This window comes from Thalassophryne amazonica, chromosome 17 (genome assembly GCF_902500255.1).
Source record: "Thalassophryne amazonica chromosome 17, fThaAma1.1, whole genome shotgun sequence".
Taxonomy (NCBI): domain Eukaryota; kingdom Metazoa; phylum Chordata; class Actinopteri; order Batrachoidiformes; family Batrachoididae; genus Thalassophryne; species Thalassophryne amazonica.
Window position 1 is genome coordinate 30,688,891 of NC_047119.1, and position 14,240 is coordinate 30,703,130.

Consider the following 14,240-nt stretch of genomic DNA (forward strand, 5'->3'; position numbering starts at 1 on the left):
AAAAAACATTCCTCTTCAGACGGACTCACCGAAACTGACCGACTGTTTCATCGGACCGTTCAAGATCATCAAAGTGATCAGCCCAGCCGCGGTGAAGCTTCGACTCCCAGCCTCTCTGCGGATTCACCCAGTCTTTCATGTGTCTCGAATCAAGCCCTATCACACATCGGACCTCTGTTCCCCTGGACCGGCGCCACCTCCTGCCCGGATCATCGATGGAGAACCGGCCTGGACGGTCAAGAAACTCCTGGATGTTCGTCGGAGGGGCTGGAGGTATCAATATCTGGTAGACTGGGAGGGGTATGGCCCAGAAGAGCGCTCCTGGGTGAAGAGGAGTTTCATTCTAGATCCTGCCCTCCTGGCAGATTTCTACCGGGACCACCCAGACAAGCCGGGGCGGGCGCCAGGAGGCGCCCGTTGAGGGGGGGGTCCTGTTGTGTGGGCCGCTGAAGAGGAGGTACTGCTGGCCCACCACCAGATGGTGCCCTGCCATGCGGGCACCTTTTTGCCCTGAAGAGGGTGCACTGGCCTGTTGGCCTCTTTTGGCACCACCAGGTGCGCACCGTTAGGCTGTCCGCTGTTTTTCATCATCATCATCCACACCATAAAAGTCTGGGAGAGACACCATAACTCTGCCGAGTTATCAGCTTACCTCACAGGTAAACAACTCAGCCTTTTGTGCCATACGCACATTCATTGTTACTGAAGTCTTTGCAGTTGTGATTTGTATACTTGCAGCTTGTAGCTGGGTTTGTTGGAAGTTTGGAGGAGCTGGCGTCTCCACTCCTCACTTCTTATTTACTAAGTATAACAACTGACACTGCACGTTTTCAAGTTTTCCTCTGCACTCTAGGAGTTATTGGATTTTTCCTGCAGGAGGATTACTCTGTTTGCTGACTGTTTGCTGGGTGTACACACACCCACGTTAATCTGTTTTTGCTCCTGCCAGGAGTACTGGTCCGACAGCCTTGAACGGTGGCCACCTGGGTTTTCAGGTCTTGGCGGTTCTGGTGGATTGCGGACCTCCGGCTGGCGGTGGGACTACATGGGTCCCGGCTCTTCTCTGGATAGGCGTCTCCTACCCTCGGGCCTGCCCACGTGTCACCATTTATTACTAAACTGGACTTTGCATATTTGAAACCTTGTTTGCACCTTTGCATGATAAATTGTGATTTATTCGTATCCTATTGACCGCTCATTTACGCCCCCTAATGTGGGTCAGTGCATTCACTTTCTCAACAGTCACAATATCACCAGGCTGGGGGCATTCACTTCAATGTGTTAAATTCTCACCTTGTCCTCGTGATTCAGATTTTGACACTCCTCTATCTTGTCTAAATAAAGAACAATAGTTACAGTCCCCCTCCCCCGAAAAAAAATAAAATAAGTGCTTTTATATAACGGCTGAGTGGATCCTTGTCATTTGATTGGTGCTTTGTATGCCACATGATATCAATTAATTCATCCCATTTGTGTTTTGCATTTAGAGTGCAGCTTGGTTCCATTTAGAGTGCAAATTTGGTTCCATATGTTTGGTACCACGTGCGTCCACACGTGCTTGTGCACACAAGCACGTCCACAAATGCGTGTGTGCACACACACACACACACAAAAATCCAGTGTGCTGTCTAGAGGCTGTTGGCAGGAAATTGAAAAGAAAAGCTGGACTAATTTCTGATGTGATTTTTTTTTTTTCACTGCACTTAGGACGTACACAGTCGACCAACGCGGTTGTGTGTGCGCGCGTGCGCGCGGGGACAATGACACGATGATTTGATTGACCTAACTGACGCTGCTAATTCTTGTAACATACACACACACACACAAAATCTACTCCGCTCTAAGCTGTCTGGATGCATGAAGACCTGTTCACATGAAACACTGATGTGATTTCTGGCTGGACTGAGGAACTACAAAAAGTCTTTTTTTTATGGAAGTTCAAAGTCAGTGCACAGCATCACTGGACTACACGTTACAGTTTGTACTTCAGCAGCAGTGGAACACCAAAATGTACAGTAAGTCCCTTTTATGTTGTTTATAAATAAACATAAACATTCATTATTTGTAGAATGACAGTTTACACAGACTAAAAAGCACTTATGCTTTCCATCTTGCAAGAAGAATGGAGAAATGGTATTGAAAAATAACCCCAAAGATTATCCTTTCGATTTAAAAAAGTATAAAACAAGGACATGTCACATAATATTTAACATCCCAGTTATCAACACACCATCAAAGTATTCATGATTGTAAGTCTATCCGTGCACATGCACTAATAATTAGTGGTCGCTGATGTATTTTATTGCAAATTATTCCTCTCACTCGGCGAGTCAGCAGGTGCATTTCCGTAAAATGTCTTACTCTGCCTTTCTCGGCATGTAATGTACATTTTAGAAAAAGCAGAAACATCCTGATGGCTGACAGAGTGAAAAAATGCTACTATGTCCAATAACAAAGCGTCTGAGCTTTCAGTCGAAGAAGTGGCTCGTATTTACAGAGGATGTACAGACAGGAGGTGATCCACTTCACCCCGAAACTCCTAACTTTTTCAGAGTCTGTCAGATTTTGGATCCTAATATGTGCTGATGCTGCTGTTTGTGTCACAGAACGCTATGTTACCACCAACGTGAATGGCCGCGCACGTGGAATGTCTCCACAACATTGTTTTTACAGGCTGCCTGAACACACAAATCTATTTCTTGCAATGGAAAAATGTCGGAATACAATATTTTCAGGAGATAATGGCCTTTCTATCTAACATGACAGAATCATGAGAGAACTTTGTGAGCAGAGCTGCCGTCAGGCATTGTTCTCCAGCTGGCGATTGCACATGGTCCATGCGTGACCTCTTCTTACTTGGGCACAGTGTGTATCATTCTGCATTAGAATCATTCCAGCCAGATGTCAGGAATGCCCCCAAAGTGGCACAGAGTGGCGTGATCCAGAACCGGGCAAAGTGATCCATTTCCGACAAATATTTGCACCACACATAATGTGGCTTCACACTTTAAGTACAAGGGCTACCCCATCCTGACTTCTTCAGCTAGATAACATCCAAATACCCAATACAACAATACCCAATAAAGGATATTCAGTTGCATTATGGCTCCGTATAGCGGGACTTTCAAAAAAGTGATCCAGAACTGGACAACTGACTGTACTTCATGCATGCCCAAACCCACCTCTTGCCTCCATATTCAGCTTTTCATTTAGTTTTGTACTTAATACTGTCTGTACAGTAGCTACAACTGTGAAATGTGTGAGACCAGTTTGCTTTTGTCCATGTGTGTAGTCAGTGTGACTGAACATGTCACTGGGCAGAGCAGCTCTCAGCCAACCCACCGTTTTTAGTCACCATGTAAACACATCTGCTAAAGCCGTGTTGCCTCAAACAAATGTGTCTCTCTTCAGTCATTGCTTTTAATGGACTTGTTGAGACCACCATTGCTGGCTTTGGTTTGAATCATGCTGGAAGCTGAGTTTGCTTTCACTCGGCTGGACTGAAAGGCGCAGGACACACAGGAGTCAAAAATAACGCAGGAGTGCGCAGGATGCCTGAAAAAAACGCTTGTGTTGCGTGGTGGCTGCTATTTCGCTGTATTACATTACTAAGCCATATATACTGATTTATAACACAAAACTGTCAAGAGGGGGAATAAATCTAAGTGTAAAGATGATTGTATATATATAAGATTGTGTATATAATCAGAGTAGTAAATTTATCAGGCCATGTGAACGCCGCACATTGACTCCTCATGCAGTTATTTCCACCAGGTGCTGCTGCTGATCCACGATCATAAGCATAGACACGAGGCCAAAACATTGCCATCAGAGTGCGCAGGACACCTGTTCTGGAAGGCAGAATTCAGGTCATGGATCAACGGCAGCACCTGATGGAAAGAACTGCACATGAGGTGTCAATGTGCGGCATTCACGCGGACTGATCAACTTACTGCTCTGATTATACAATCATCTTTACTCTTATATTTATTCTCCCAGTTATTCTGACAGTTTTGTGTTGTAAATCAGCTTAGTAACGTGTTACAGCGAAATAGTAGCCACCACAGCACACCGGTGTTTTTTTTTGTTGTTGTTGTTGTTTTGTTTTGTTAGGCCATTAATTTTTAGGTAAGATTTATAATGTAATGTAGTACAGTCTTGTGAGTAGAAAATAAAGAGAGAGTAAAATTCATTTAATTATATTGATGATTGCTAAATGTTACTTGAGTTATTCTTTTAGAAAAACAAATATATGCAAGTAAAATTTACTTATGAATTCCCCTTATAAAAATTTACTTGGAATTTCTGAATGAAAACACTTTCCCAACATTTTTTAACGTAAATATCACTCCACATTTTCTTCAATATGTAAATGCTTGGCAAATGTGTGCTATTCACAAGACATCTAACAGCCTGCCTGCACGGCTCGTTAATGCCATTGCCTGATCCTACTCGCCCCTGGTCACATCACCTTGGATTTTGTAACTGGACTCCCTGTTATGGTTAGGGGTCCAGACGGGACTGGACTGGTACTTGGCGATGGACTTAAAAGCAAGGGAGCAAGAAACAGGACAGAATATGAACGAAAGGAGATTTATTAACACTAAACAATGACATAAAGGTGGCCTGCTGAGGTAAGAGTCAGCCCGTTCGTAGCGGTGAAAATCCGGGTGCTGCAGGATTCCAAGCCAGTCTTGAAGGAGAATGTCAACTAAGGGTTCAAGGACCAGGACCAGGTGGAACACTCGCCTCCGAAACCAAGAACTATGGGGAATAAAGACACACAGGGTGAGTGAATGAGTGAATCATAACACTGGAGCCTCAAAACAGTCACCGTTCATAAAAGGGTTTCAGAGTTCATGAAATAAAGTTATCTTAAGAAAAACAGTTCACTGTTCAGCAATTGTTCACAGTCCATAAGTTGTATCTAAAGGTCAGAGGTCAAGTGCTGCATGTTGAAGCGCAGCGCCAATTAAGCAGGACTTTATACAGCTGGGTTGGGTTCTTCATTTGCTTGTTATCAGAGTTCTTGCAGTTCTTAAACAAAGTTCTTGGAATAGTTCTTTATCCTAACACAGTCACAAACAGGAACAAGTGAGAACGGGATCCCACTGAGACGAAGGAGAACTTAACTGGCGTTTAGTCGAGACGCGCTCCACACTGGGAGCCGAGGAGTTCCCAAAGTGACATTGCGGTGCAGGTAGTTAGTGCCAGGGTTTAGGTCTGGTGGTGAGCCCTATACTGGAATCGTCTGGAACACCAGGAAAAGACAGTTCGCTCTAATGCGGGAATTAGCGCGGGAGGCCAGCGTTACCTGAGCTTAAGCTTCGGCGTCTTGAGCGCACAGCTGAAAGACACAGTCAAGGTCACAAGGCGGCAATCAGGTATGGTCCTCCTGGTATCTGTCTGGATCATAGACGAGGCTTCGGAAGCTGCCGAGGCAAAACGAGGAAAGCAAGGCAACAGACAGCAAAGGACATGCAACATGCAAGTATCTGTCTTGGCTCTTGGAAGAATCTGGCAATTAAAGAACACAAAGTCCAGGTTTACATAGTCTATCAGAAATCAGTCACTCATCTGATCCAGGTGTGAAACAAAACTGAGGTCGCCATCTGGTGGAGAAACTAACACATGACACTGGTAAATACAAAGTTAAAACCAGGATCCAGGGGAAATCCCGAAATGTTATGATTTTGGTGCGACACATCCTTTAAAACATCGAAGAATGAAAATAATGCATGCCGCTGTCCGGTATAATCTCACCGAATGAAGATTATACCCCAAGATATCGTCTCTGATCGTGGTCCTCAATTTGTTCTGGAGGGAGTTCTGCCGCCTCCTCTGGGTCATTGCCAGCTTAACCTTGGGCTACCATCCACAAGCCAGTGGTCAGACAGAACGCCTAAACCAGGAACTTGAAAAAGCATTCCGGATTCTCGCCTCCCAGCATCCTGCCTCATGGTCATCTCAAGTGCCTTGGATACAACTTGCTCATAACAGCCTACCTTCTGCATCCTCTGGTCTTTCCCCTTTTCATGTTGCCTGTGGTCATCAACCTTCTCTGTTTCCATCCACAGTGCTCATGCCTGTGCAGGCAGGCATTTAACAGATGTACATTTAGCAGCAAAATGAGTCACTCACATGTCAAAATTAAATATTTGATGGCCATACAGTACCAGTCAAATGTTTGGACATAGGACATTAAAAATGTATTAATTATCATGCAGGGGACTTTGGGCAAGGTCCTTAATTCCTAAATTGGACCTGGTGTGTACTGAGTGCCTTACATGGCAGTACCCTCACATTGATGTGGGGTGAATTTGAGTCATCCTTGCAAAGCTCTTTGACCATAAATGCAGTCTGTTTGTTTGTTTGGTTTACACAAAGGAAGTTGCTTTGGCTCATGCAGTATTGTTGTTTTTTGTTTTTTTGTTTTTTTTAATTGAGCATGTTGACATGGTTAAATTCTGTGAACGCAGCATTTATCTCTGCTTTCACAGACTTCAGCATCTTGCCTGAATTACTTTCTCTAACAACCTGGTGGTGTTTTCACCTATTTTTTTTTTTTTTTTTTTTTTTTTTAAGTAGAATCGGAGCACAACCTGCTGACAGCTTTAGACTATGACACTTGATTTTATTCCTCCTTTACATTTTTGCAATGAAGATTGAAGTCATTCTGCTGTAGTTATTTTATGAAACACTCAATAATTACAGGAATTTTTTGAATGAGATCATGTTACTTTATTCCTCAGTAACTCTTATGTTTGTTGAGCTTTTATTGAGCTTTATGCAAAAGCTCAATAAAATGTGGTCATATTATCAATTTTATCATAAATGTGGATTGGCATCATTTTTACCCGAGGCCATCAAATATGGCCGCTGGGTAATGAGAAGGCTTTGTGTCCGTCCATCCGTCCATCTGTCTGTCTGTGCCCAGCATAAGTCCAGTCCCATTACTGACAGAGTCTTCAAATTTATAGGGAACATTCTTGGGACACAGACTTTGTACAAGTTCAAAGATGGCTAAACTTGACTGTCTACGGAACCTGGGAGACGTTACTTAAAGTGATAGTTTTTTTTCTGGCCATGATCATTTGTGCGCATGTTTACCTTTAATTGAGCCCATGAATGACTATAACGTGCTCTCAAAATAATAAAACGTGCACAAGTTTTCCTTTTGTTCAAAATGAACTCCATAACATAACCTAAATTGTCATCCTCACGACAGGGAGACGCTTCACCCTCAAAGTTGACAAAACATCTGTGCAGCCACACTGGAAGTATTACATTTGCATGACTCCACCTTTCTTTAGCTGGAGGTGTTTTCTAATTGGTTGTGTGAAACCCGATATAACTGACCGAGCAGGTTTTCCAGGTCGACCGTAGCAGAGCTCTGCTGGAATTTCCTCCTCACAGTGACATGGATACCTGGAGAAAACCAACTACGGTCTCGTACAAGAGATGGAAAAATCCTGAAAGGAGGTGAAACAATAAAATTATTTTTCTAATACTTTTTCAGACTTTTGGTGGAGATTAAATGGAACATGTTGCATTATTTTTACTGTAATTCTAAAACCTCTTCTGTTTCCTAGTGTGGAGGGTTTTGCAGGTCAGAAAGATGAGGACCAGTGCACAGACAATGAGATCTACACTGTAGGGGTAAATTTCGGGACCAGAATTGATCAAAGAAGTCCAGAAATAACAAAAACTCAAGGTTTGAGCAACGCGCATACAGTCTCCACAATTTGATACACAAAGAAAACACAATCAAGGTGGCTTTACCATGAAAATTAGAAGTTTAGATACACTCACTGTTGACATTAATGTTATGGCAACAATGGACTTGCTACGATTTCTTTGAACTGTACAACAAGTAAGAAACAACAAGAATTCGGTACTCAGGTTTTAATTTATTTTGGGTTTCTTTAAATTAAATAGCAAATTTGCCTTTCAACAAAAATATTTGCATCTGGTGTGCTATGCACCTGCAATTGTATGATTAAATGAGTAGGGACAGTTGTAAAACATGCAGGAGCAGGCTTTGTCACCCCTGGTCCAAGGTAACAAAAGAGATGCAGCGTTGTTGAGGTTTTTTGTTCCACTGCATCTTGTACGTTTGGTCTGTGGGGTTCTACCTCTAAAAAAGAAGAGCTCTGAGTTCTGTTGGATAAACTTTAATTGCCATACCAATTAACAAGGACACCCTTTTTAAAAGGTAGAGTCTGACCAACCACTGTATAGTTCCATGCATTTGCCAATCCCTCAGACCTGGGCCCACAAAAAGTATTAACCACGACGGTGGAAATGCATGGGACAAGTTTTAAGATCAGATACAGTTGTATACAAACGCTTGGGCACCCCTGATAATTTTCATGATTTTCCTTTTCAGTTAAATATATCATATATCAGATGAACACACTGATATTTGAGAAGTGAAATGAAGTTTCTAGTATTTACAGAAAGTGTGCAATAATTATTTTAACAAAATTGAGCAGGTGCATAAATTTGGGCACCCTTGTCATTTTATTGATTTGAATACATGTAGCACTAATTATTGGAAAACAAAATTGGTTTGGTAAGCTCACTGACCCTTGACCTCCTTACCCGGCTTAATCCAATCATGAGAAAGGGTATTTTAGGTGGCTATTTGCAAATGTTTCCCCTCTTAGCATTTCTTGTAATGAGTAGCAACATGGGAGCCTCTAAACAACTCTCAAATTACTTGAAAACAAAGATTGTTCAACATCATGGTTTAGGGAAAGGATACAACAAGCTATCTCAGAGATTTCAGCTGTCAGTTTCCACTGTGAGGAACATAGTCAGGAAATGGAAGACCACAGCCACACTACTTGTTAAGGCCCGAAGTGTCAGGCCAAGAAATATCTCAGATAAGCTGAAGCGAAGGATAGTGAGAACAGTCATAGTCAACCCACAGACCTGCTCCAAATACCTACAGCATGATCTTGCTGCAGATAGTGTCTCTGTGCATCGTTCAACTATACAGCACACTTTGCACAAACAGATGCTGTATGATGCTGTAATGCAGAGGAAGCCTTTTTTGCGTACATGCCACAAACAGAGTCACTTCAGGTATGCCAAAGCACATTTGAACAAGCCAGCTTCATTTTGGAATAAGGTGCTGTGGACTGATGAAACTAAAATGGAGTTATTTGGACATAACAAGGGGCGGTATGCATGGCTGAAAAAGAACAGAGCATTCCAAAGAAAAACACTTGCTACAGTAAAATTTAGAGGTGGTTCCATCATGCTGTGTGGCCAGTGCAGGTACGGGGAATCTTGTTAAAGTTGAGGGTTACATGGATTCCAGTCAATATCAGCAGATTCTTGAGAACAATGTTCACGAATCACTGACAAAGTTGAAGTTGTGCAGGGGCTGGATCTTTCAACAAGACAATGACCCTAAACACTGCTCAAAATCTACTAAGGCATTCATGCAGAGGAACAAAATTCTGGAATGGCCATCTCAGCCCCCAGACCTGAATATTATTGAAAATCTGTGGTGTGATTTTAAGTGGGCTGTCCATGCTCGGTAACCAACAAACCTGAGATGTTTTGTGAAGAAGAATTGTCCACAATACCTTCAACCAGAATCCAGACTCTCATTGAGCTAGCATAGCTATAGGAAGTGTTTAGAGGCTGTTATTTCTGCAAAAGGAGGATCTACTAAATATTGATGTATTTTTTTCTGTTGGGGTGCCCAGATTTATGCACCTGCCTAATTTTGGTTAAAGAATTATTGCACACTTTCTGTAAATCCTATAAACTTCATTTCACTTAAATATCACTGTGCTTGTCTGCTATATGATATATTTAACTGAAATTTCTGATCCAGACAACCAATGATCTAAAAAGAAAAATCATGGAAATTATCAGGGGTGCCCAAACTTTTGCATACAACTGTACTACTTACTGTAGTGGAAAAGCACCTACAATAAAGTGCTATTGGAGTTGTGTCAGTTAACATTATACTTTGTCCATCATCAGATGCCATCACAGTGGATGATGCCTTGGATGCCATTGGCTTTGGAAAGTTCCACTGGAAACTGTCTTTTCTTACTGGGCTGTCTTGGGTAAGAGTCCTAAAATGTGATGATGTTGATCTTCATGTTTCAAGCGTGTTTTGCCATTTCATTGCTCGTCTGTGCAGATTGCAGATTCCATGGAGATGATGATCCTCAGCATCATTGGACCACAGCTACACTGTGAGTGGAAGTTGCCTGCCTATCAGGTGGCCCTCATAACATCGGTAAAGACTCAGTTTATCTTCAAAGTAAAGTGTTATTTTACTGCACGCTGATTTTTGTGGTGTATGCTGATATTGATACATCTTTCCTTTTCCATCAGGTGGTGTTTTTAGGAATGGGGATCAGTGCACCCTTATGGGGGCAAGTATTAGATAAATATGGCAGAAAATATGTGAGTCTCACACCTATACTTTTTCTTTATCCCCTTTTTTATTTTTCCCAGTAGTCTGTATATGTGACATATTTTCTGTTGTGCTAAACAGGGTCTGAGACTTAGTATGTGCTGGATTCTGTACTACGGACTGCTGACTTCCTTCTCTCCAGTGTATGGCTGGCTATTGTTCCTGCGAGGTTTAGTTGGCTTTGGAATCGGTGGAACTCCTCAGTCGTATGTTCGCTGTTTGCTTGTACATCACACATGATAAATTCTTAATAATTCCTGGAAAAAAAAATTATTCATTCTGAAAATGACAACAATATGCATTATTCTTAGTGTTGAATCTGAAGGATCCAAGCAAGAACCTCAGTGCAGAGCACAACAAAGACACTGAGAGCTGGAACACTAGAGAGCAGGGTGGAAACTAATACAATCTGCGGACCAGGAGACATTGAAACCATGGCTAGAAAGGACATGGAGCAATTAACCTCGGAAGTACAGGGACATGCGAACGCATACGTCAAGGGCCATGTAAACTCTTGAGTTTTTAAAATTCCTATCGCAAAGCTTTTCCTTTTTTTAATGACACCGTGCAAGTTTTGAGTCCGCGGACACTGATCTGTGTGTTACAGATACAAATCTGTGTCCTCTGTGTCAGCGTAGCTGTTGCGACAGTTGTCGTAAAGCGGGACTGTGGTTGCTGCAGCGACGCTGTGTGTCTCCTGCAAGACACTTAAGCTAAATGTAGCACGTGGACATTGCAAACTTTTAGAGCTCTAAAGTTTTTAAAAGAAGAATTTTGCAGCATGTCTGTGTCACGGAGCGACATCAGACAGAGTGAAGATGGCGAGAAAGACCGTTTCAAAAAGTTTGACAAGGACAAGAATCTGTGGAATTATCGCTGGCTTCATGAACACACCTGAAAGATAAACAGGAGAAACACTGTAAGAATTTCTCTCTCCCTGGAAAATAAACATTGTGCTGTTCAAACAGGATTTTAGATAAGATTATGTGACTTTTTTTATTATTAATCTAGACTTTCTTTCATTGGAAAAAGACATTGTGGCTTTGAATGGATTTACATGAATTTACACAAGAATGTAAATGAGTTTTTATTAATGTAGACTTTTTCATGGGCAAAAGACACTGGATTTACAGGAATTTACACACGTGACTTTTTTACTATAAGATATGTTAGTGATATTTTACCCTGATTTTCAAAATATTCTACAAGCTTGAGCTGTGGTTTTTGAAATGCTGTAACAGTCTTTTCAGTCTTCATGAATTTCATGTAGTTTAACTGTTCTGAGTTAATGTATAATTTGGTTTACAATTAAAAGGAACATCATTCCAAGCCCTACTTCCATGTCATATTCTCTTATTTCAACATTATCATTGACAGTTCAAATGAAAGATTGAGTCTAGGATCATTTAAATATGCACTTCTTTTGAGATTTTTTTTTCTTCCAGGAGATGCTGAAAATGTATCATTAGATATAAAATTAATTTGGTTTCTGGGGCCCCATGGGCCCTAGACCCCGGCTCGACCCCCTGCAAATTTTCCTCGGATTTCAGTTTTCATTTCACAGCCCTGATAAAGACAGGAAACACCAAGTCAACCAGGTCATGTCAGTGTAAACAGAGGTACAAAACAGAATTTTGTATAAAACCTTCACCTGTTTGCATTTATGCACATTGGGCCTCATTCACAAACCGTTCTTAAGAACAAATTTGTTTTTAAGTCCTGCTTATGAAGTTTTTACAAAGAATGTGGCATTCAAGAATGTTTCCTATTCAGGACTTGTGCTTAGGTAAGAACAAATCCTATGAACACTCAGGAGTACTCTTACATTTCAGTGCCGACATGTTGTCACATTGGTTGCATTCTCTGCTTGTGTGAAGGTCATTAAAATACAATTTTGCAGTGATAGGTCCGTGATATCGCTGATCATTATTATATGTTACGTTTGAGTAATTTACAGAGTATTTTTTATATTAAACTAAATAAAATGTACACTGTAAAGAATAATAGCCCCATTAAGTGAACTTATGTCTTCTCATTTACCACGTTTGTAATGGCAAGTTTAGGATAATGGACTCAAGTTTATATGTTTTCAAAATCTGAACTTTCCATTGTCTTCAATAACTGTGAGTTGAAACGAAGTTTATTTTTAAGGTGACTTAACTCATATTCAGTTGAAGTAAGTCACATTCACAAGGCGGCTGATGAACTTCAGTTTTTATAGTGTACCAATAGTTTAACACAGGGACGGAACTGTTGCCTTGGTGCCCAGGTCTGTACACAGACACTCAATCGATGGTATTCCTAAAAGGTAGGGTGGGGGAAAATTAAATATAAAATGATTTAGATTTTTCCCTATAGCCTACCTCAGAGTGCCCGATGCGCTGGTCCAATTCGGACAGCTTTTGGGTGTCTGTTGTTCCCCCTCCAATCTGTTGCGTCTCCTGTCGTGATTTTGAGATATGGTTTTTTTGTTGTTGTTTTGTTTTTTAATCGAATCATTACTTTTTTGTTGATTTCCTGCACTAAGTTGGTACCTGAGTTGCAACATATGTCCTATATGGATAGACTTGCCGGCCTCAGTTTAACTACTTTAGAAGATAGATGCACTAGAGGTGACTTAACTGAAATGTACAAAATCTTACATGGACATGAAAATATTAACTGAAATTTCCTACGAAATGAGAAGCTATGCTGGTCTTAGAGGCCATGGGCTGAGTCTTGAAGTTGAAAGGAAAATATATTAATATAAAGAATAATTTTCAGCAATAGAGCTATTATGTTGTGGAATAGTTTGCTGTTATGGTGAGAGGTCCAGACAGTACCAGACCGGTACATATGATGAACTCAACTGCTGGGAACAAGGAACAGAACTGGGTGTGAATGAAAAAATATTTATTTACAATAAATAAGAAAATAATAATGCTGCGTTGGGGGTGCCTGCAGAGTGGAAAGTCAGCCCGCTCATAGCCATGGAAATTAGGGAGCTGCAGGTTCCTGAGCCAGTCTTAAAAGAGAACTGGATTCCTGGAGTATATGGAACTGGAGCCGGGGCCAGGTGGGACGCACAGAGCCGAGAACAGGAACTAGGAGAAGGGAGGAGAGAGGAGGTGATGAGATGAGATGAGATATACTTTATTGATCTCACAGTGGAGAAATTGTGTTTACACTCCAGTTACCTCAAACAGCAATTAGTCCACAGTTATTACTTGTTTACCGTAATAATGGCACACATCATAATTAAAGACAGCACATACACATTTGACATTGTTTATGTGCACTAAGTTTGAAGAAGTTCGTTATCCAAATTGAGGCAAGTGGGTGAAGGTCATGCATCAACTCTGAGATGCGCCGCCGTCAGCTTGGAGGGAAGAACGGGGGCTGCAGCTAAAACTGCACTGCCCCCGCTGAAGGGGAAAGGAGTGACGTTAGCAGGCGCCGGAGAGGGGAGTGTTGATGGGGGATAGGTGGTGGGTGGGGGGAGGGAATGGAGCATGCGTCAGTCCTGTGAAAAGCAGTTTATTGTCTTTGTGAGTTGAGATAAGAAACAGCCAATGTTCCCCAGGCCGAAAAAATTCCTCTGGAGGAAAGCAGTCGGGCAATTTGACCTTCAGGCTTGATAAGTCTGTAATGTAATGGTCTGAGCAGTGAAAAACATGTTTTAACAGTTCCACTTGCACAACCAAATCCCAATTATGAATTAAGAATATTCCCAATTATGAATTAAGAATATTCACCGGCCTCTGAAATCTTTAACTTCAACTGCAAGGCACGCATCTGCTCCAAGATGCATGCT

The 14,240-nt window shown here is 41.6% G+C and overlaps 1 protein-coding gene across 1 annotated transcript in view; it reads left to right on the forward strand.

Annotated features, from left to right (window-relative positions):
• Positions 1-14,240, forward strand: part of LOC117529890 (synaptic vesicle 2-related protein-like) — a 48,870-nt gene that overhangs the window by 19,203 nt on the left and 15,427 nt on the right. The window contains 6 exon segments of the mRNA XM_034192785.1: positions 7,376-7,482; positions 7,593-7,714; positions 10,006-10,091; positions 10,169-10,267; positions 10,366-10,437; positions 10,529-10,653. Coding sequence (XP_034048676.1) covers positions 7,376-7,482; positions 7,593-7,714; positions 10,006-10,091; positions 10,169-10,267; positions 10,366-10,437; positions 10,529-10,653 — 611 coding nt within the window.